Source organism: Watersipora subatra, chromosome 6, assembly GCF_963576615.1.
Source record: "Watersipora subatra chromosome 6, tzWatSuba1.1, whole genome shotgun sequence".
Taxonomy (NCBI): domain Eukaryota; kingdom Metazoa; phylum Bryozoa; class Gymnolaemata; order Cheilostomatida; family Watersiporidae; genus Watersipora; species Watersipora subatra.
In genome coordinates this window covers 16,527,913-16,552,982 of record NC_088713.1, presented here as the reverse complement: position 1 = coordinate 16,552,982, position 25,070 = coordinate 16,527,913, and the positions used below count along the sequence as shown (strand labels likewise).

Genomic DNA, 25,070 nt, shown 5'->3' with positions numbered 1-25,070 from the left:
CAAAATTGATTTGAATGCTGGTTTACTTTGCCGCGCTTGCGGAAGAAAAAACGCTGCACGTTCGCAACATTTTAGTTCGTCGTAATAAATCGTTAAATGTGTCGACAAAAAGGTGAATGGAATAGCTGTGCAATTGTTCATAAATACAAAGGCTATCGATTGGTAAAGGTGTTACAGCGACGGTTAGTGTTGGGCCGGTATCTAATTTAGTGCCGGATCGGATATCCTTGCACTTTTTTATCGGTTTTCCCGGTATCGGTATCCTCGGTATTTACCATCTTCGGTATCCTTTGCCAACTAAGAAAGTTCGGTATTGTCGGTACTGTCATTCGGTATATGGTTTTCAGTGTGTGTCTTTAAATGGTTTAAAGTTTAATGGTTTAAACTTTAAACTGTAACTGTCTCGAACAACTTTTATCGTTGTGCAAAACACATTTTTTAGTCAAGAAAGACGGAAATATAATTTTCATGATAGATGTTTTTATTGTTTATTCTATTAAAAAATATAGTTATTGATACAAACGTTATGTATAATAAAGAACAGATAGATAATAGCAAGGGGCTCTCTTTGTCAAATATACTGAATGAGTTTACAGAAATCTTACTATCACATATTGTAATCAGGTAATGTAATCACATAACTATACAGCAGTCCAATTAGAGTCCAGTCCTGTTAGAGTCTTTAATCTTTATACATCCTCCCGTCTTTGGAGAACTCACAAACCTTCGAGGCTGGTGGCATTATCAATGTAACGTAAAATAATAGTAGATACGGTAAGCGTGGAAATTTTCGTTGAATTTGTTCGCCAGTACGCGCTGAGATTAGCATGTTTGTCAGAGAAGCGTTTTAAAAATCTATCCGGATATCCGTATAACCATTTACCGATAGGCTTTTACGGATAAATACCGATCATATCAAACCGGCCGCGGATAACTAGCTGTCACCGAAAATGATTGGTTTCCTCGGATACCGAGAATCTCTCGGTATCGGTTAGAGCGGATAACCAAATACTGGCCCAACACTAGCGTCGGCCTACCAGTCTTATTGTCACGAGTTGGAGAATCATCGAAAATTATCTTGATTCTAACCATGATGACTGGATAGTGATAGACGACGAACAGGTAGAACTGCTTTTTATAGTAAAATTTTTTGTTGTTTTGCTTTATTTTAGACGTACAAAATATTTGTTATTAGTTTTACTTTGCAGAATAGACTTTGCTGTTTAGAAAAATAAGCAAATCGCTGTAAATGAACGTCAAAAATGTGCAGTCCCTGTCAACTTGTTGTAAATGGTCTATAAAACCAGTGAGATTGATCATGAAAAAAAGAAGTTTTTGATGCAAACCAATAATTCTGCAGTTACGGTGCAGTCCACAAATTAGAAGAGTCGAGTCATTTTTTTCTTTTTTGCATGGCCGAAGGGGTGAGTTTGGAAAGCTCCTAGAACGGATTAGACAATTCCATGTATTTTACTGTTCTTATAACATACATTCCTTATAGCGTAAACGTTCCTGGAACGGATTATTTACGTTGTAGGAGCGTTTACTGTAGTAGAAACATTGTTGTTACGTTAGTATGATAAAGCAAGTTAGCCTTTTTGCTAACATTTACAATTAGAGAAATGAAATTGAAGAGCCCTGTGCTAAAAGTTCTCAAGTCACAAAATGGCCTACTGCAGAAAAGCAATGTTAAAGTTAGAAACTTGTCGTGAAATCAGAGCAAGGTCGATAGGCACCCTTTACCTGCGTTATCAGGCTTATAACTGTCACTATATTCACATTGTAAGTTCTTTAGATCTCTTTGTACTATTGGATTGCAAAAAGCTGAGACGTTTCTATGGACTTGAGTACTTATAGTGCTATGACTTGGGGTTTTCAAATGATTAACACACTTAATTCACGTAAGATGACAATGAGAATGATTAGGTGAACAGTAGATGTAAAGAACAGCATTTTCAGACTAAAAGCCTGCATGATTAAGCATTTTTCTAGCCCATTCAGATGAGTTATTAGCCCTTTTTAAGCACTAAAAGTTAGAAGTTCAGGAATAGCAGCTTCATCTACTTGTTCAGCCATTGATGAATACTCTGAACAGAGCCGTGTGATCACATGACCCAATAGCCTCAATCTGCTTGGCTACTCATGTACTTAGAGTACTTTTAGCGCATCAGTATAGTAAATTTGGTTTACCTTTGTAATTTATACATAATTTATTTACTGTTTCATGCTTATTTTTGGTGCTGTTAAATTTAGGTGTGTATGCTTTAACATTCTACAGTGAAATCTGCAGTTGGCCAAAATTGGGGCCTAAGTACTTTTAGCACTAGGCTTTTCAATTGTCAAAGGTTCCATGTATTTCATATGAATCTTTTACAATTTTATTAGTGGCTAGGGACTTGTAAAATTTTCATAACAGACGTAACAATGATGATAATAGTGGATACTCCATTATTGGACCTGCTTGTCTCGTTTGACTGTTACATTGATTGTGAGATTGATATTAGCATCTTATGATGTCCTGTTGCCATGATTACTTGCATATGATTTTTAATCCTTGAAAATGCTCACGCTGTTATGTTATGTGTAGCGAGAAAGGAAGGCTCTTGAGATGAAAAGGTTAGACTTGGATGCAGCTAAAGGGAAGATGAAGAAAGCGAAAAATGAGAAAGCCAAGTCTGAGGTGAGTAACTAGGAGATGGAAGTTCCTAGGGTTGAGTCTAGTTTAGTTCAGATTCTGTTAACTTGGAGATGGAAGTTTGTAGAGCTGACTCTAGTTTAGTTCAGATTCACTTAACTTGGAGATGGAAGTTCTTAGGGTTGAGTCTAGTTTAGTTCAGGCTCAGTTAACTTGGAGATGGAAGTTCGTAGGGTTGAGTCTTGTTTAGTTCAGATTCAGTTAACTTGGACTTGGAAGTTCGTAGGGTTGAGTCTAGTTTAGTTCAGATTCAGTTAACTTGGAGATGGAAGTTCCTAGGGTTGAGTCTAGTTTAGTTCAGATTCAGTTAACTTGGAGATGGAAGTTCTTAGGGTTGTATAGTCTTTGTATAAATCAGTCTGAGAATTAATTCTCTTAGTTGCCAGGGGTATTGAAAGATTATCATTCACATTTGTATTAGGCTTAAATGTCTTATACCTGATATATCGTGAATCACTTCAGTTTGAGTATAAAGACGCTCTTGAGGTTTCATTATGTAGTACGTCTGATCTGCCATACGTCAACAGTATATTTGACTGAAATTGCCTGCAGAAGCACTGTCCGTCTGTTCTACTTTAGAGCCGAACAGTATCATAGCTGAAACTTAAAATTCCAGAATATCAAATTCTGTAGTTTGCATTCTTTCAATAGACATCTAATACTGTCTGTTTGATGCACTTAGTATCTGTATGTACATGTGTATGTTATAGTCCAAGATGTCCCCCGTGCAACTAGAGGTATGATTTATCTTGTATTGGTTCATCTCACCATAGTTTTGTGTGGGTACCCTCGTCTTGCAATCGGTTTTGCTTATCATAAGCTTGTGTCACTATCGTAAATGATATGTGTATATACTATATAGTTCTCTGCTGCACTCGCCTCTTCTTCTATCAGGGCCAAACTCTAGTGAGTAGCACGCCTAAAACCAGTAGACAAGTTTAAGTTTTCGTCTGCCTGCTTTTCATCAACTAGACTGGCTTACTAGCTGCTAGGTTCTCCTGGCCTGCTTCTTATGACCACTTGTGCTCAAGTCTGGTTGATTAGGCGCAGGGAATTGTAACCGTGGTGGTGGTATATTATATTCTAAAATAGTTTAATTTCTATATTAATAATATCATGTTGAGGCTTTCTTGTGTTGTTTCACATACTAAAGCAAAAGGTGATTGTACTAGTAACAGTTATAATATCAATAATACCACTAACAATATAATTATTAAATATAAGTAATAAACACAAAAAGTTAACAATAATAACAACAAGATTAACAATTAAAATGATAGTTATAAGCCCGTGGATACACTGAAACTCAACATACACCTTGCGTTTGGAAAATTATGAGAACAGTCACTGTAGCATTAAGTTACATAAAAATTGTATGAGTAAATTATTATAAAATTGCTAGTTGGTTTATTTATGTTGCTCATGAACCAAACTACCCTAGGACACTTTTATTTCGCTAGTATTTAGTTTCGTGAGTAGCACACAGAGTAAAATTTCGCTGCAACTTAATTTCGCGGCTCTGATGAGTGCGAAAATATAGTGATGTGAAAATAAATGCAGTGGAAAAAACAGATTACATTCCTCAGGACCAGTTTGCTAATAAGAAACAAAATTCAATTTGGGACTAGTTCGTATTTGTAAACCGCAGGTTGAAATGTGTGGGTGAGATCGATAATTCAATTTGATCACTTGCTGCCATTTGTTTCTTGGACTATCAATGATGTCTAGGTCCCTCCCGCCGTGACTTTCACATTCGAATCCCAAGAAGAAGAAAATAAATAGGTAACAACCAACTTCACAACCAAAACTGTATAACCCTTTCACTGCCATTAACGCATTTATGCATTTTCTAGGGGCCCACTGCCATAAACGCATTTTTGGACTTTCTCAGCAATTGCGTGGTAACCTGATTTTATTATTCGTTGACCACATAACCAACGGTCTTTGAGAGTTTTATGAAATTGACTGTGCGGTCTAAAAACGAACATTTTTCTATGAGTTCATTAACTACCGCTCGAGTCATAAAACAGGTAATTAGTTGTTGATGACATAGCCAATCAATATTTAGCTTTTCGTGATTATACAGATAATTAAAGTAGCAGCACTGTCTTTAATGTGTCTGTTCACAACCAAAACTGTATAATGTGGTTGGACCTGGTGAGGGTTGATATTTTTTTGGTTGGTAATAAAATTCATCACTGCAATAATTATTCTTCAATTTTATGACTTCACCTACCAGACTTTCATCCTCATCAGTTACAAATTCGGTGACTAAACTTATATCATCTTAATTTGTTTTGCCATGCTGCTCAGTCGGTGTATTAGCTATAATGAGTTTACCAGAAATTGCCCAATGAGCCAACCACACACGAAAATTGCCTGCATTTCTAATATGACGATTTTATTGTGAACAAAACCACTTAATTTCGCGTTTTCGCTCGTTCGTTATGATAGTTCAGTTTCGCTCATGAAATTTTCGTGAGAGGATGTTCCCGCGAAAATGCGAAAGTTAGATGCCGCGAATACATAAGTGTCCTAGGGTAATGCGCGTTGATAGCATTTTGCAACGTAAGACTGGTGCTCAAAGTTGCTGGGTAATGTGGCAGATTAAATCACGATCGCAGCTTGTTACAGTGTAGTCAGCCACCAGAATTGTCACATCTGAGTTTCTATATAGCAATCATTCGTTTTTTCGTGACGTCATTTCATCATTGTCGGCCATCTTTATGGACAACTTTTATCGTTAAAAACACGAAGCTTCTGCAATTAATCATTGCAAACAATGCTTTTGTTTGCAAATTTTTTATTTTAGTATCAAAACAACACTGAAAAATACTATTATTTAAGAGAATGATGATCGTTTTCTACAAAGATGGCGGCTTTTTCGTCCACGAAAAAGCCGCCACGTCACATGACGTTTTCGGCTTTTTGACGTCATCACCCTTCGTGACGTCATCACAGATTGATGACGTCAAAAAAACGATGTATAGTGTGGTGACATCTAGGTGTGCCAGTACCTAAGTGCTACGCTGGGCTGACTAAAAAATCATGTTTTTCTTAGGGCGCGATAGAAAAGTGTAAGGCGATAGATGCAACGCGTTGTGTGAAGGTTGTATCTTTAAGGAAACCAAGATCTATGCAATGTGCACAAGTGCAACGCCATTGATTCTCGAGGCAAAGATAAAACATGGGTGTTTCACTTCCAAACAGCAATACTGAATCTTGACAGAATGAAAGTGACATGGCTGTTTGCATGATGGCATTGCATCGCCATGTAGGGCATGTGTCATATGGGGGTGGGCCATATGGAGGTGTGTCATATGTGGGGTGTAATATGGGGGTGTGTCATATGTTGGGTGTATCATATGGGGGGTGTCATATGAGGGGAGAGGGGTGTGTAATATATGGGGTTTATGGAAACTTGTGGATAGAAACAGAGATAGTATTGCAGATAATATGTCACGCTGTGAAGTTATCATTCCTTGAATGTCATCAACTGCCGCATTTGATTTATTTTTAGTTGCAATTAGAAAAGATATAAGTATAAGTCGACAAAAGGGCCCACTGGATGGGATAATAAGTTTACCTGTTATTTCATTAAAAATGTCATGAGGTCATGAGGTCAGCCAATTGAAAATGAGAAGCTGCAAATTTAAATGTTTTTAAAGTATAAATTTTCGATTGCAGTCTTTAGATTTGAAATAGAAAATAAGCTATTCGTTCTTATCCACTTTTGCGGTACTCTTTGTATATGCGAAGAATAATCTTTATTATTCTGTAAATGCTGTTTTTATAATTGCATTGAAATAGTTAACCGTGTAGAATTGAATAGAAACCAAATGTTTTTTTGTCCTAACCAAGCTAGAGAAATCGTTAAAGCCTTATTACAAAGTTGATGCTGGCCACCCTTTATGCAAGTAAGACTCTTCAATTTTTGTTTGGCCTTGTAATCATAACATCGCTTGTCCTTGGAAAGTAAATTCCTAAATCATGTGAGCTAAAGACTAAATTGAAAACTTGTTTCTCACACAAACTTATCATTTCGTGTCTTTTATTTTCTGGTTTCCTTAGCCCAGATTTTGAGTTCTTTGGAAATGTTAACTGTTCTGTTAAACTAGCAGTAGGCTATGCGCAGGATTTCTTTCATGTTTAATTAGATGTCAGCAGGTGGTTTTTTAAGATTCCAATAATAAAATTGTTAAAATTTTAAAAAATGTGAAAAAACTATAAAATTATTCTCTCATTTGTTATAATTAACAATCATACCGTTCTAGAAACCAGATGGAGTTTTGAAACCAAATATTTTTAGCAACCTGGCTGAAGTCTTAACGCGTGTGCCGGTTAAGCTTGGATGAAATCGGCCAAAAAATGTGGAAACGTTTTGTGGACGACCTTAATGTTTTTAATATAAATATTTTATTTCCATCTTTATTACCTATATCACGCTAAAAGCTGCTGTTTAAATTGGTATTTTTTGAAATTTTTAGATATATGCGACAAAAACTCATTGCTAATAGAAATAAATGTGATCGAATATCCCTTTTGCTTTTTTTTGTAATAAATATTCTATTTCACATTCTTAATGGATATTGCTCTATGAGTATGTCAGTTCTACATATATAAATGTATAAAGATAAAGGCATTCACCCTGGAAATGCCAGTTTAAATATATTCCAGCATGAATCGCTGTGAGCAAAGGTTTACCTGTTTCCGATTCACATAAAATGTACCATCAGTATTGTTAATAGTCTAGTTCTGATCTTTAAGATCTGCAACTTCTCATCTTCTGTTTCAGGAGTCAGTTCACAAGGTTAGGTATATTAGCATCATTTGTTCCTCTCGCTTTCTCTAAAGACACACAGTTTTGATTGGCTTGGCTTTGCTATGTTGTCATGACAACTGCTTTTTACGTTTTTATATATTCTTTTATTCTATATTTGTATATTCTATTCTATTGTCCTTCGGTTTCGCTGCATTAGTTTCTATTAGTTTTTTCAGTTGCCGTGATGTAAGGCTCAATGAAATCTGATGAACAACCTGCATCTTTTTATTTGTTATCAACTAAGAATCTTTACTATAATAAGAGCCATGTCTGTCTGTCCGTCTGTTTGAAACCAAGCTGAAAGTGTTAGAAAAAAAGATTGAACCTAACGGGATTTGAACCCAGAGATTCAGCTACTTTCATGTTACCGTCTGTGCCACTCAACTACCTTACTGTGTTGCGAAATAATTGTGCACATAGTTATTACACATGATGATCTATCACGACTCGCGTTACAGCCAGTGTACTCGTGAGTTTGGATGTAGGAAATAGAGATTAGATTAATTCTGGCATTGATTCACACCAGATCACACTTTATGGGTTGCTTTCTCTTACTAACGGATGATGTGGTTTAAGGGCAGACAATTTCTAATTGCGTTCATCAGCACTTGCAGTTTGTCAATAGGCTAGTTGTTAGATTTCTGACTCTTTGTGGATAGGTAGTAGCTTTCTATATAAGTTTGATGTTGTACATTGTTGTCGTCTTTCTTCCAATGATTTGTTGTACCTGTTGAGAGAATTTTAGGTTTTTGCTACTAATTTGGTAGAGTATAAACAGGTGGTATGCTGTTTTTTCGTTCGAATTATTACTTCCTACTTTGAAATACAATAATTATTTAAAATTTAACGTTCCTACTTTGAAGTACAATAATTATTTAAAATTTAACATTCCTACTTTGAAATACAATAATTATTTAATATTTTAGCAGTTTGCCTATAGTTATATATTTTTCGTTTTATTTTCAAGTTTTGAATAGTAGTGCTTGTAACTTTTTAAAAATGTGTATTAGCAATACTTTATCATACTAACAATGTTCTATCCTACTCCCTATTAAATGATGTATAACATCAAATATATACCTACTGAAACTTCATTAACAGATTGGTAAAAACTTAAGTTATTAGACTTAGGCACACACAATATATGCAAACTTTTACAATTTCTTAAAAGAAACATAAAAACACATAAATTTGCGCATAAAAAAATACTAAAATGTTGTCATACTATTTAACAAACCTAGAGGGATTATTAATCAGAAAATGCCAAAATACGGAGTTTACTAAATTGAATTAAATCCAAATGGTCCCACTGTCAGCAGACAACAGTTGTCTGATTGCTGATAGGTTAAAAAGTATGAACATATGACTATAGCTGGTCTTTGTGAAACTGTTCGATTTCAAATTAATCGTAACAAAAATTTTTATTACTGTTAGACACGAGCTCAAAAATTTGTGCCTTACTATTAAGCTTACGATGAGGGGTTGATTTTGGTATCCCTTACTAGGGCTGATAGTAATTAAGAGGTTTGATAACAACCTTTGGGATGAGACCAGAGCTAGCTTTCTGCTTGACAAAAATATTGTTTCAGTAAAAAGGTAAAACAGTGACAGTAAAAACTGTCGCAGTAAAATAATTTTTTCAAGTGGCAATACTCTCACTATTTTTAATCAAGTGGCCTTAAGGTGTTTTTTGGATTTTATTCACGTAGAGAGTACACAATTGCATACGCGATTTCAGATTCTCATTCAGTACGCCTCAAAATTTAAAGACATACGACTACATACATTTATGTAAACACATAATTTTTTTTGAGAATTTTAGAATTATCTGCACTTCGCTACTATCCTTCCTCGTTACTTTTGCAGGCAGAAGCAGAGGTCAAGCAGGCTCAGCTGGAGTTTGATAGACAGACAGAGACTACTAAGTTGTTACTAGAAGGTACTACAAGCTCCTTTCTAGGTGGTCCCTTGTTAGTGGGAAGTCTGACTCATAGCAAACCTTATCACCTAATGTGTCACAATAATCATTAGAACTTGATACTTCAAATCTTCTCTTTACTAATAAAGTTTGACACGTTATAACTGGTTATAACGTGTCAAACTTCATTAGTCAAACTTCATAATCATTTGTCAAACATCATAATCATTGTTATAACTGCTTATAACAATGATTATGACTAATTCAGCGAACATATATAATATGATTCAACATTGTTTTTCTTTTTTTTTTGATGTTTCACCTGGGCTAATAATATCGACAGCAAGCTTCGTATATTGATGAGTTTTTGTCATTTAATGCTCGTTAATAAATAACAATAATTAGCCTAACACAAAGAGAAACAGGAAAATGCAAAATATTTTAAAATAATTTTGCTAATGTCAATTTCATGACCAGTCGTAAAAAAATTTCATAAGTTCTTATGAAGCAGTGGAGAAACAGGATTGGTTTCTATGCTTGGGATGCCAGGATGTTTCAAGATTAAACTCAACAAATCTTGATCACGATTAAAACCTTTATAAGAAAAATATGTCCAAAAATGATGTCAGTCATTGTGTTTCCTGTCCCATCTCATTATGACCTCAACTGTCACGTTTGAGTTGCAGTGTTATGCGCCTTTATTTATTTTGTATTTGTTCAATTTAATTAATATTGCTCAATTTGCTGTATTTGATTATTGAGTATTGATTATTAACACTTTGATTATTAACACTTGGATTATTAACACTTTGATTATTAACACTTTGATTATTAACACTTTGATTATTAACACTTTGATTATTAACACTTTGATTATTAACACTTTGATTATTAACACTTTGATTATTAACACTTTGATTATTAACACTTTGATTATTAACACTTTGATTATTAACACTTTGATTATTAACACTTTGATTATTAACACTTTGATTATTAACACTTTGATTATTAGCACTTTGATTATTAACACTTTGATTATTAACACTTTGATTATTAACACTTTGATTATTAACACTTTGATTATTAACACTTTGATTATTAACACTTTGATTATTAACACTTTGATTATTAACACTTTGATTATTAACACTTTGATTATTAACACTTTGATTATTAACACTTTGATTATTAACACTTTGATTATTAACACTTTGATTATTAACATGAAACCTTAAATATAGCTTCAGATGCATTTCTATAGATATTTCAAATAATTTAAAAAATAGGTTAAGTTGGTTAGAAGTTGTTGGGCTTTTTCTTCCAAATGCTGTGTAAACATATACATGTAAGTACCTGAAGCCTATGAGACCGTTGATTTATCACTTAAAAACAATGAACATGCATGAACACAGTTATTCTGAGCGTTTTAATCACAATCAAGTTCTATCGTTTTTAATTTGGAAACATCCTGGCAGTCAGATCACCTCAAGCATTGAAAACAATGGCAAATGTTTAAAAAATAATGTTACTTTTTGGTAAAATCTACTCAAATTTTGTGCAAGTTAATATTCAAGGTCACATTATACCACTGTATGTCACACAATACTTTGGTGATCGTCTGTGATAACAAGGTCACATTATACCACTGTATGTCACACAATACTTTGGTGATCGTCTGTGATAACAAGGTCACATTATACCACTGTATGTCACACAATACTTTGGTGATCGTCTGTGATAACAAGGTTCACATTATACCACTGTATGTCACACAATACTTTGGTGATCGTCTGTGATAACAATGTTCACATTATCACAAACCCATCCATGTTTGCATCAGCAAATAGTCTGTGGCATAGTGTTCTCAGTATATAGTGTGATCATGAAAACGATGAAATGTATATAATTCGCAAACGTTCGAAAAATACTGAAACTCTGAAAGGAAATATAGATCAAGCAATCTGCGATAGCCAATCACCATTGCCAAAGTAGTGCACATTGCACCGGCTGTCATGTATGTTCAGTGAACTATCGGGAAAGTTTGGCAGCTGCAATCTTTCCCGACATATTCGCTTTGTCTTGGTGATGCCAGCAGTTCACATAATTGACAAATAATCACCGAGAGGACAACTCCCCGAAATATAGTATGAACCAGTTTTTAACGAAAAGTTTTGTGCTCATTTCTTTGATAAGTAAGTGCTGCTGACCTCTCAATCAGCTGCTAGAACGGCACTTTTTTTGTGAGGTATTATTACGTTGTTTGACCAAAAAGGTACCAGAGAGTAAGGAAAGCTCTGGATAAAATGTTGATAAAATAAAATGTTGTATTTCTGTTGAGTCCACGTTGCCTCAGGCATAGAACTCAATGTTATGTTTCATTACGTGTTACAGGAATTAGCACAACTCATGCTCACCACACGAAGTGCTTGAATGAATTTGTGGAAGCACAGGCTTCCTACTATGCCAGCTGTCACCAATATATGCAGGACCTTCAACGAGAGCTCGGCAGGTAAACATTTTGATTAATACATTCCTATGACCTTGTCTGTTGGATGTCTGTCTGTGATCTTGTCTATCAGAGCATGTGTGTTATTTTATGTATCTTTATATATACAGTCAAACATCAACATATGAACTTACTTGGTTCGTATCTCAAAACTGTCATATGTTGGAGCAGATATTATTTTACGAGTACATTACATCTTGTTGAATTCGTTACAGAGCTCCAAATGTTTTAAATAGTTACATACAGCCCTGAAACAACTATCTTGTAAATCTACGTGTAACCTAAATTCTATCCAAGCACTAAATGTAGTAATAACCGGTGAATACCATAGCAACAGATAAAATGCTATAGCAACAGGTAAAATACCATAGAAACAGGTAAAATACCATACCAACAGGTAAAATACCATAGCAACAGGTAAACAGAAGTTTGTATTCAGCAATGCGTAGATTAGGATGTTGAGTGACAGAAATTTGCAGTGTAACTTGCCCTAACTTACATTGGCCATAATCTAAATGAACTAAATTTATATACTTTTTAAATTTTATTTTGCATTTTCAATTTCTAACAGCTGTTTTTTTATCTACAAAATTGCAATGTTAGCAATTTTCAGTCGTTATGTGTTAGAAATTACCTTAAAAGGGTTCAAACCCAAACATCTGCTTCAACCTTACTGTTAAAAATGATCACATACTTAAATGTGATCATTTGTGGATGTTTGACTGTCTCTTGAAGCCGCTTAACCCTTTCGCTGCCAGCCATGTCACCCATGTACAAATTAAGCTTTTGGCCTACTGTCAGCCATTTTACTGAAAATTGCTGATTTTGTTGCATGATATGTAAAAACTTTTAAAATTTCAAACCCTATCTACAACATTTTTGTTATATATTTCATGTTGCTAACATGTTAACCAACAGAGCTATGCAAAAAATTCAATGTATTTGTTATGTGCATTGCCAAAGCTATGTGACCGCTATGAAGCTATAACGATCCTCTACAATGTCCCTTGCTTATACAGAACTATTACTTTCACCACCATCAGAGTCAGCACTGCTACTTTCATTATCTGAGTATAAATAATTAATTATGCATTGGCTATGATGTTAGCAGTAAAAGCTATCCGTTTTCTAACACGGGAGGTACTTGCCGTAGTCCCATTACATTAGTTAAGTTTGATCGTCAGAAAAGAAAGTGTTCATTTTTGTCTTGGAATTTCCTGATCAAAGATTATAATTTGCTTCGCAACTATAAACTAATTTTTTTTAGAGAAATGTTTGGACACACTCTCAACACCTTAAAAATAATAATGATCGTTGGTTATGCTGTCACAGATCATAAATATTCAGTTACTACACAACTACTGTAAATTTTGCGAAAATGCATCTATGGCAGTCGATCATAGATTTCGCATAAATTCGCATAGGGCAGTGAAAGGGTTAATGAAAGTTGTGACAATTTACTTGTTATTTTGTTAACTTATGTTAGTTGTTTGTTTTGTTTGCACAATTCCATTTAGTTTTTAAATTTTCCAAGAATCCCAAAATTGTTTATAATCATACTTTATGGTTTATAATGAACTGTTTATTTTAGTTGTCTCGTGTTTTCCAAATATTCTGCCTGCTAAATATTTGTTTGCTTTACGAGAATGTGTTTGTACGAGAAAGCACCAAGCATTGAAACCACCATCAAACTTTGTCCATTTTAATTTTGAATCATTCTAACAGATCACTTAAAACATCAAAAACAATCGCAAATGATAAAAAAATACCGATACTTTCTGATAAAATCTACTAAAATTTTGTGCAAGTACAACTTTGATACGAACCGGCTAGAACTTTTTGTTCTTGAGGTTGAGGCATTTTGAGATGTTTTTGCACATTTTGCATATTTTTTGCTTGTTGAAACATCATTGGATCCGCAATAAAGTTTAGATTTATAGATTTTTTTAGAAATATAGTCTAGGATCAGATAGCATCATTAGTTTTCAAATATTAGGGACCAAAGAATAAAGAACGCTTGAGACAGTTCAGATAATTTTGTGTCGTTTTATGGATTAAGCTTTGTGGTCTCTTGCGCAGTAAGATGAATATTGTTTTGCACAGTAAGTCTTGTTGTCTTTCTTTCCGGCTGTAAAGTTCTTTGACTCTTTCGCTACCATGAGCAGCGCAGCACTGCTTGGCAAAGCGTTTGCATAGGAGTAGTAGTAGGCGTTTAGTAGGCTTTTGGGCAAATTGTTTCTGGTTAGTGATCAGTTAATTAATTAGCCTATTGTAACTGTACTTAAATAAAAAGAAAAGATTATCTGCATACATTGAGCCAATAAAAATATGTTAGCTTGGTGTAGTTTCGCTTAGCACAATTTTTTGATGAAATTTCTTAGCAAATCGCCAGATGTGTCAGACGCATTACAGCTACGAATTTTTACTAATTTTAGATCAATGAACTTTTGGGGATTTTTATTGAACAGTAGTACTACCTAGAGTGATTATTTTCATCTTTATCAGTAATAATAATGCTACAAGCTGTAATAATATTGATAAATCGTCTGACTCGGACGTGCCCACGGTTATAGCGAGAATGACTGAAAAGTGTACTAACTCATTCTGGCAAACATTGCGGTATTTGTTATGGCATCAGCTGATGTAGATTTTCATGCTGATTGATTTGGTATTAAAGCATTTTTTATTGACCATGTGATTCAAAAGTTATGATAATTTATACATGACCTTGTCAAATATTAGGTTTTACCGAATATTTAAAGTATGCCACAGTTAAGGAATTAATTTGGTAGCGAAAGAGTTCAGGTGTCATTTACTTGTACTTGAGATATTGCCTCGTAATCTTTCCGCTAGCTGCACTATCGTGTCTTGACAGTTACACGGACTTGAATCCTCGTGTGGCAGCATTTTATAGAGATACAAGCAGTCCTTCCGCTACCCTTAGCGCTCAGCCTAGCCATAAGTTATCAACGCAAACTGAAGGCAGCAAGGGGCGGGCTAAGGTCTTGTACGATTATTTTGCCTCCGATGACAATGAACTGTCACTAATTTCTGATGAGGTAAAAGCCGCTGGCTAGTCTGTCCTATTTTTATAGCGCGCTTTGTAACATTGATGGGTGGTCTTCTAGCTGTCCCTCTTGTAGCTAAAGTTTAGTTTTTCTAAAGCACTGGTGCCTCAAAAGTTAACATTTTGATAGGTTAATGCAAGAAAGCATTCTGATTTGCCAATTATCATATTTTTGAACAGTTAATTTTAACGGCTCTCAGGTATTTTCTGGAGGGGAAGTGATCAAAGCTGATCAGAGAAGACCACCCAGTAAGGCTAACTCTTTCCGTTCCTATGCACTATGTTTCCATGATGCGAACACTGTTTAAAATGGATTAGTTTGTGCTGCATCTTCTTTCACGTCATGCGCAAGTGCCGTTTTCATCCTTAGCAAACAAAACATTCGATATAACTTTGCGATTAACTCGCTTGATTTTCTGATTTTTTCCATTTCATCTTGCGGATGGTCCAAACTTGCGAATTATCCGCGTCATGAAAACATAGTGATAGAGGACGTGTAATACACCATCCTTATCCTGTGATCGTTTTACAGTAACAATGCTAGCATTGTCGGTGGTGGCACTGGTCCTCGAGAAACCAGCACTTTTGCTAGTCCCGCACTTCTAACCCACACCAAACCTACCCCAGCAAAAGGAGGCTTTGCCTCTCTTAGAGATGAGCCTGTCACTCAGAGGGCCAAAGTTCTCTATGACTATGAAGCTAGTAAATCTGAAGAACTCAGTCTCTCTGCTGATCAGGTGATCTGAGGCTAAATTGATCTGTACTGTTGGTTGGGTGCTAGAGCTTTTTTGAATTTGAGTTTTTCCATGTGGTGGATGAAGCAGTGAATGTTGGTTTATTTTGATAGATTAGTGTATTCTTTTATTATTTCTTGTTTGATCATGGTATAATGAGAATTTAAAATTGGTTAATTAATATGTTTAGCCAATTAAAACAAAGGTGACATAAAAGTACATTCCAAAATCTGTGAAAACATAGAGTACGAGGTCTGATCCAAAAGTTCCCAGAATGGAGTTGTTTACTCGTGCATATTCACACGATGGAAAAACCCATTGCAGGGTTGGCTGGGAAACACCTCTGGAGTGTTGTCACAAAATTTCAGGTTGCTATGACAATGCGTGCTCATGTGAGCTAACGATATGTCAAGGTCTGTCCTGTGCTTCCAACTTTTTTTTAACAAATTTATCGTCATGCCTAATCAATTGGACCAGCGTATTTGCATTAAATTTTGTGAAAAATTAGGGAAAACAAGTACTCAGACAGTTGAAATGTTAACTATTGCTTTTGAAGTTGCTGGTCTATAAAAAACAAATTTTTTAGTGGTACAAACGTTTTTGTGAAGGTAGAGACAGCACTGAAGATGATGCGAGGTCTGGCAGACCAGCGTCGGCAAGAACCTGCTCGTAAATTGACAGTGTGAGGTCACTAGTCATGCCAGATCGACGTTTAACCATTAGAGATATCTTGAGAGACTGGACTTAATTTTGGAACTGTTCAAAAGATGTTAACTGACAATTTAAACAATTTTTAACAAATTAAACGAGTCGCAGCAAAGTTCGTGCCAAGCTTGCTGACTGATGACCAAAACGAGCTCAGGATGCACGCTTGCAACGATTTTAAGGAAGCTTTCAAGAATGATCAAAACTTTATTTTAAAGGTCGTAATATCCTTGTTTTTCCTAATTTCACACAAAATTTAATGCAAATGCGCTGTTCTGGTTTATTAGACATGACGATAAATTTTTTTTTAAAAAGACGGAAGCACCAGACAGACCTTGACATATTGTTACCTCACATGAAAATGCATTGTCATAGCAACCTGAAATTTTGTGACGACACTCCAGAGGTGTTTCCCAGTCAACCCTGCAATGGGTTTTTCCATCGTGTGAATATGCACGAGTATACAACTCCATTCCGGAAACTTTTGGATCAGACCTCGTATGTGAGTGATAACTTTTGTCAGCGCATAAATTTATCAACTAGAGAGAGTTTGTCATCTATTGATTTGATACTGGTGTAGGTTTGGCAGCTGTCACCTTCTTTTCAAACTGCGCATTTCTCTGTGGTCATGCTTCCTGTTATACTTCTTTCCACTGATTTTATTGCTGTGTAGTTGGTATATAGCAAATGCCTGACCTATTCTGCTTCTACTTTCTTTATGCAATTACTATTTGTTTCTGCTTTAGATTAGTTGTGCCACTCCGACAATCACCTTTTCATAAAGAGTTGTCTTCACTTTCTCTGTAATATCGGCCTTTTGTGTTGTCAGCCCCTCCCCGTTGCAATTGTTTTTTACTAACAGTTTAATGTCTCCTTGATTTCATTATGGATTTTATGGAGATTTCGAGGAGTAATTCTCTCCTGATTCAATATTTAATATTAAAGTTCTGAAATGAGTAACTAGTTAGTTACATACAAAACACAGACTCCATCATTCTCCTTGAAAAACTCCCAGGCATGTGAGATATCTTATCTAACAAAATCATGAAACCTTGAATATTCAGGTGTTATTCTAATAAAAACTGTTGAAATCACAAACTAGATATGGACTAAGAACCATTAGTCAGTAACAGATATGAGTAGTATATAGAGAGCAGATCTACACACAAAAGTGACGGATCCAGCGGGGGGGATAGAAAAAGGGGGTTGTGAATTAAATTGGCTAGGGGTGTAGATTGAATCGTGTGGAGTTGAATGAGATGTTGGGGTTTGGGGGGAAATTGTGGTGTAGAGTAGGGGGTTGAATTCGAGGGGTTACGGATCCGCTCCTGGCGTAATCGGCGGATTATCTGTGGATGAGTCATCGGATTAGCGGGGGATGAGTCATCCGATTGAACGCGGATTATCGCGGGATTAGTCGGGGGAATCGTCGCGGATTAGTCGGGCGAATCGTCGCCGATTATCGGTGGAATAGTGGGGGTGAATATCTGGGACATCGAGGGCTGGATGGTTTTCCGGAGTGGATCTCGCGGATTATCGAGGAGAGCGAGAGATTACCTACCGGATGAGTGAGGGGGTTAATATCTGGGACACCGAGGGGTTGATTTTCCGGAGATTGTTATATATTTGGTTGAATGAGAGATAAGTTTTTATTATAAAATATAAACTATAAATGTTACAAAAAATTCAAAATCATTCTGTCATTCGTTTTAAAAAGGAAAGTTTTGGAATACATCTTTCATCAATTTCTGTGTCACATCGAAGAACTAAAATAAGAGTTGATTTTCCCAAAGAATTGAGAAACTGAACAGGAAGTAACAAATCTAATCCTTCATTATTTCCAATATTATCATATATGAAGGTATCTTTAGGTGTAGTAGAATTTGAAATAGGTTGAAGATTACAGATAAAGTCAATATCTTGAAAATTCGATCCTGGAGGACATTGCAACATTGAAAGAGTAGAGTTATATCCACATAATTCTCCTCTGTAGAATAATTTGAAATCAATTAGAATATCGATTGTGGAATTTTGAACTGAATATTCACATTCAGAATATGTTAGAACTTGCTCCGATGAAGCTGACACTATAGGATTAAGGTATAGGTTTTTTCCATCTGTTTCATCTTCATTTAGTAGTTCTTTACACGCAAATCTGTGATTGCCTGGTAATGGATAACCACAATGAATGTAGTCCAATGGAAATATTCTTCCGCATGTTTCATTATTCTTGTGATATAAAGTAGTTTCTTCGAATGGAAGTAGTAATGAAACTTCAAATTCATTGAGTGTTCTGCTTAAGCAGTTATTCGCATCGGTAACATATTGAATTCTTTGATTTCCATTTATTATTCCCGTAAAGCGTAAAATGAGAAATATTATAATGTGCAAATTCATTATAGTCATAGTGTCTTTTTAAAATACTACTCTCTTGACTGAAGTAGGCAAAGAAAATGCATAAAAAAGTATGTCAATATAATATATATAGTTCATTCTTCAAAATTATCTTGAAATACTATACAAAAAAAAGTTATTCAATTCTATTTGATGAGTCAATCCTTCTTGGATATAAAGTGATTAAATATAAAGAATTATGCAAAGTCTAACTGTGATGATTATCAATTCTTCCCATTGATATGTAGGAGTTCACTGAAGTAACGATTTGTAGCATGTTGATCATTGGCTTCTCCTCTCAAATATGGATAAAGTCTTGTTTCGGTTAATATTATGTTTGAAGGTGTGTTCCAATCAAGTGAGGATAATAATGATAGTTGGACTTTGTCACTCCTTGGTCCGATTTGAGCAGATTCCAAACATGTTCCAATATCGAGTTCGGCAAAAGTCTCATGAAGTTCTTGTCGAGTCAATCCTTCATTTCCATATCGTATTTGCATTATTCTAATACAATATTGACATCCTCGAGCTCCCTCGAAGCATCCACACCAACTTTCTAGATATGTTACGAAACGTTTATAGATATAGAATCCGATAACATAGTAAAAAGTTTCTTCAGTAACTCTTCTGATGAATTTTTTTGTGTTTTTCTTTACAACCACTCTTGATAATTGTCCATCCTTAAGATGAGCTGGAATAAACTCCTCTAGAAATATAACCGACATTGTTTCTGTTTTCTTCGTTTTTTTATTTTGTTCTTTCACCAACAGAGCTAAATTGAAGAATGGTGGAGAAATCTAGAGGAGTAGACTTAATATCATTCCGAATCTTTTTTTTTTTTTTTTCATCCAACAGATTTTTCATCTATAATTACATCATCAATTTCATGCTCGATTTCCTCTTCCATGCTTTCTCCGATTAATGGAAATTGTGCTATATGAATGAGTCTTCTGAAGAGCAGTTGTTTCGTTTCATCACGTTGAGTAGGATGAGTCATGTAGTGCCGAATTCTATTCCAAAACACGGTTTCAAAAATCGTTTCTTCCATCGTTTTAAAATCGGTCGCGATAAATTTGTTAATCCATTCTAAATCAACCTCTTTTCCAATTTTACCTTCTCGAATGGTAGCTTCAAGATCAACCCATTCAAAGGTCATCTTCAAATCTGAGGGTGTTATCGATATTTCTTTTACACATAATGTTGATTCCAAACATTCCCTGCATTCCAACGCACTGCAGACACAGTTGGACTTTAATCTTTTCAATGACACAACTTTTCTAAAAGCAGCTGTTCCTAGAATGTAGTATAAACATTCCTCGGTAAGATGTGTACGAATTTGTTCATTTTTGTCAAGATGAACCAAGATGTTATCTGGGATTATTTCTGCAACCTCGAATGGAACAAAATCTTTAATCAGAATGTTTTGAGTCATGTTACTATGAGAAAATCTACATTCGAAATGATTTTACATTAGATAGTATATTGAATTTATATGAGCTTAGTTATATATTATTGATATTGTATATACGAAAAGAAGAGCCAATGAAGAAAATAAAATTTTATAGTAATAATACATCGAGGAGCAAAACTCTACTATCATATATACTTAACAACAAATTCACTTCTAAAAATTATGCTAAAATATATTCTGTGCTCACTCCATCGTTACATACTCTTCTTTTTGAATAAAAATATGTTAATCCAGTTCTAAGTTGAGTGTATGAGAACACTCTATTGTCTTTTTTTACAAAACCTTTGTTTACCCCTTCCTTAGGAGATCTTGAATGTAATACTTTTAAAAAAGTGTCTTTTGTAAAACTATTCGTAGTTTTACTTAATCCTTTACTGCTATGCTTTGTAGAATGAGTTTCATCATTCCAGCAAAAGTAAGTCTTAGAATTTAAAGCTACTATTCCATGACCTGAAAATTCTACTTTGAATAAACCAGGAGTCCTTATATCATATTGATATACTTCTTTGCAACAATTTTGTAATTCCCACAACTTTGTAGGAACAGATTTACAGAGTTGGAAATCATCCGCGTGTCGATCGCAATACATCCTAGGAAACCATTTTCCATATTCTTTGTAGTATATATCAGCGATCTCTTTTCTAACGATATTATCCATAGGTGCTGAAAGAGCCATGTAGGCACTATCTGTATCCATCGCCACATACTGGAAGTCCTTTCTGTCGAAGTATCTAAAATAAAAAAAATTTCAATCCTTAATTCTTGTTATCTTAGTATTATAATACTCCCATTTCAAAAATTATCATTCAAATGTTTACCATTATACATATTTTTTTCTAAAAGATACAAATGAGATTACTTACCTATCCATGAAGTCATAGTAGAACTCCAACATCTGAAGTTTAGCCAGTTGTAATATGGAGAATCCGATATGTACAGGTATATCCATTTTCATCTGAATAAATATATATACAGTCCTATTAGATTCCTTTACATATATTAGCTCAAGTAAATTTTTCATTATGATTCAATTATATCAATAAGATAATAAATATATACTACTAACCGAAGGCTTGTGTTGAGTCAACTCATAGAAGCTATCATCGATTTCCTCCAAAGATTCAAATCTGTGTGATCGTATTCTCAAGGATGCTTCATAATCTCCTTGAATATACTTGACATTTCGATGTTTTAATTTCTCAGTGATTGTTTTCCCGTACGATGAATTTCCAATGAGTTTATTGGTTGTGGCTATCAACTCTTGGTCAGGATCTTTGTCACCAGCTCTTCTAGCATTTGAGACAGATTCTCCAAATGACTGGAAAACTCTTCTAGGGGTGTATTCTATGACTTGATATATTTTGGTTATAATCAATCCATGATTAAGATACCATTTTGCTAAAGTGGTGAGTAGTAAAATTTTTTCTCCAAACATACTCCCCACCAAAGTTCGTTGTTCTTGAGGTAGCATTCCTTCCTTTTCAGCAAATTCTTTCATACTTTCACTAAGATGATTTCTATTCAAAGATGTATTATTGAAAATGGGGCTCATTTCTGAAAACTTTTCGTATAAGTTTTCAGGAACAGATATATCGCATTCAATGAATCCATATATCTCCCCTTTTATAATCTGCTGAATAATCTCATCCTCGGTGGCAAAGGAATTGGAAGGATAAAACTCTTCGTTGAAGATACTAATAAAGTTCTTAATCTCGGTGTTATCCTCAATCATCTTGTTCCATTCACACTCCCAGATTCTTACTAAACGATATCCAAGTTCTTTAACATATTCTTCCTTCTTTATCGTTTCCTCCAGAACTTCACTCATGGGTCGATTCTTATATGGATGTATACTTATTCCTTTGGTCTTGTTACAGTTATGTCCATGCCAGAAACATCCATGAAATTGAAACACTGTATTCGATTCTTCACAATATCCATCAACAGGAAGATTATGTTGTCCAATTCTAAATTCTTTATCGTTGTTTTCATGTAAGATTTGAATATTGTCCTTCCAAGTCAAAAATTGTAACCATCCATGAGCAGCCATGCTATTTTTTCGAGAATGAGTGTATGCAAATCCATTTTCGAATCGTCTTATTCTAGGGTTTCCAGTAGGCATTTCTTGCATCATACTCCACAAATATAATGCATTTGCATCAACTCCTAGAATAAGTTCACAAAGTTTGGATTCCTTTCCAAACTTTCTTTCTCGAATCAGTGTTTTCTTCGACTCATGAAGTCTGTGAAAAACAATGCTAGGTCCACCTACGATATTGTCCTTGATAGTAAAGTAAATATCTTTATCACTTTCCTTGATCAGACAGACAGGTTGACAAGCTTTGAAATGATGTGATGAGATTGTCTGATGATGAGAACTCATAGGATGAGGAGGCGAATCTGAAAGTTTCAACATCCATTTTACTGCCAATCCAGGAAGTGAAATGGCATCTTTCAACATATCGATTCCCATGGTTCTGTAAACTTCTTTTTGTTTTTCTACAGCTTCAACAAATGGTACTACATCGAGATTGTTGTACCATACTAGAAAATCTTTTAACGTTTTCATCTTCTCTTGTTTCCAAATGTTTAAACAGATTTCATAATCAGCATCCGAAATATGTTCATCTCTCAAAGAACTGTAAAAGCATTCTTTAGCTGGTAGAAACGGTTGTTTCAACTTCTCAAGATCATCCATATATTCATAAGGATAGAATCCTTTTTGTTGAGAGCATTTGAAAGCTTTGAGATACTTTGCATAGGAAAATCCTGGAGCAATGAAGTTGGAAATATCCAAGAATTTGAATCTTCTTGATTGAATACAGCTCATCTTGTTTGTTCTTTTCACTACAAAATCAAAATCTTCGTCTTCTGTGTCTTGAAGACATCGAAGTAGAGGTCCTTTCATCACATTCAGGTCGTAGTTTTGTGAATTAAATCCTAGAATCGGAATACATGAGATGAATTTGTCGAAACGATTAAATAAATGACAAAATTCCTCTCTTGAATGGTATACTCGAGGATTGGAAAATTTGCAGGATTTAAATCTTTCTTCAACTTTTCCTTGCTTTTCAGCTTTTGCCTTCATCAACTGTCTAATGTAGTAAAGTTTTTTTTCAAGGATATCCCGGGCTTCATCAGCAATTTGGGAAATATACTGAACAAAAGAAGATATACAAGAATCAGTATCTCCCTCACTTACAAAACACTTTGGATCCTTAAATCCGGGTACATTTGAACAAACTGATATACTCATCAATTCGTGTCTCGATGTGAATGTAACCGAATTGGAATTTGGTGGAAGGTCGGATTTTGGAAGATAACACTCGATATCATAGGTGATTAAAAAGGGGTAATAAGTATCTTCCTCAGCCACGGATATTCCTATCTCTCGTTTCAGTTGTTCGAAAATTGTAGGTGTTGCCTTAAACTTTCCTCCTTCGAAGATGAAGTTTGTTACTACTTCTTGACTACATTTGTCTATTGAAATTTCCTCTTTTTGTAAAGCTCACTTCACAGGAAGGACAACTAAACCCTTTAGTATAAGCATTAACATCCTTGATGAAACTGAAATGAGAGTTCTGCAAATCGAGGAAGAGTTCCTTTCCCTCTTTTTGGGACGATGTCCAGATGACTGTTGAGGTTTCATCAGCATTCAGAGAAAATACGGTTATACGGAGGTCAAAACATTTCTCAAGAGAAATTAAGTCTCCTAACTCAATTCCAGGAAAATTATTCATCAGATCTTTGTTGGATAAGGAAGAAGAAATGTGATTCGAGTACTTTTGAAATAGCACCTTCACAAGTTGCTGTTTTGGTCTTTGTCTGGTGCAACTACATCGGTTTGAACACTTACACATTACCTTCAATGCTAAACATCTGAAGAAACAGAGATTGTCTGTGTAAGGAGTGCAGCTACGAGGAATGTTATGCATAGTGATTACATGTCGATTGTTAAGAATGTGAGTCGGAAGATCTGAAGCCATTCCTATTTGCCCCATTCCAATCAATTTATAGAAATAGAATGAAATATTGGTAATTACATTCAATTTCCAAGCTGTATTCGGGCGTTCTCGAATCGCTATAGCAGCAAGATCTTGTCTTGTCAATTCTTCAAAGAAATTCTGTAGTTCCTGTCTTGTTGTAATCAGTTTTGCTTTTTTGAAAATTGTAGCATTATTCGATGAAGCATGAAAATATCTTAATTCTCCTGAAGTTTTATGTTCAAGAATGCATCCCACACTACAATTTAACTTAGCTCTTGTTTGTAACCCATTCCAAGTTGTCAACATCTCGTTCCATATTCTTTCCGAATGGTTTGGAGTTGGAAGTTCTGCTTGAGGAATATTTCCATTCCATAAATTTACGTTTAACGTTTCAACAACTCTTCCTCGTCGTCTTTTTGTTTTCATAGCATTCCAATATCTTCTTATTAACTCATCCCATTCCTCATCATCATTAACAGGAATGATATCCTGATTATCTTGTTCTCTTTCATTTTCGATAGGAACGATGGGCTCGACTCTATCATTAATACCAACTAAATTGTCATCATCAGCGTCCACTTCATTTTCATTTTTTTCGATTTGATTTGTAGGTTGATCAGATAAATAACTATTTTCTTCGATTTCATTTGTATTTTCTTCTTCTGATACATCTGATTCATCGGTTTCATCATCAGCAAGATTACGAGTAATAGGAGTTACTGTTATCTTAGATCGAGTAGGATCTCCTCTTCCAATTTGAGTTGAAGCA

General features: G+C 34.9%; 1 protein-coding gene across 7 annotated transcripts in view; it reads left to right on the top strand.

Annotated features, from left to right (window-relative positions):
- The window catches only part of LOC137397913 (endophilin-B1-like), a 39,246-nt gene that overhangs the window by 9,069 nt on the left and 5,107 nt on the right, over window positions 1–25,070 (top strand). For 2 of the 7 annotated variants that reach the window (XM_068083987.1, XM_068083983.1), the window contains 6 exons: window positions 2,588–2,680; window positions 3,406–3,432; window positions 7,491–7,505; window positions 9,384–9,456; window positions 11,830–11,947; window positions 15,544–15,748. In XM_068083987.1, the coding sequence (XP_067940088.1) occupies window positions 2,588–2,680; window positions 3,406–3,432; window positions 7,491–7,505; window positions 9,384–9,456; window positions 11,830–11,947; window positions 15,544–15,748 (531 nt within the window). Of the gene's footprint in view, window positions 1–2,587; window positions 2,681–3,405; window positions 3,433–7,490; window positions 7,506–9,383; window positions 9,457–11,829; window positions 11,948–14,819; window positions 15,004–15,543; window positions 15,749–25,070 lie in introns of all 7 variants that reach the window. The other 5 variants (XM_068083989.1, XM_068083985.1, XM_068083988.1 and 2 more) reach the window with 3 other exon arrangements.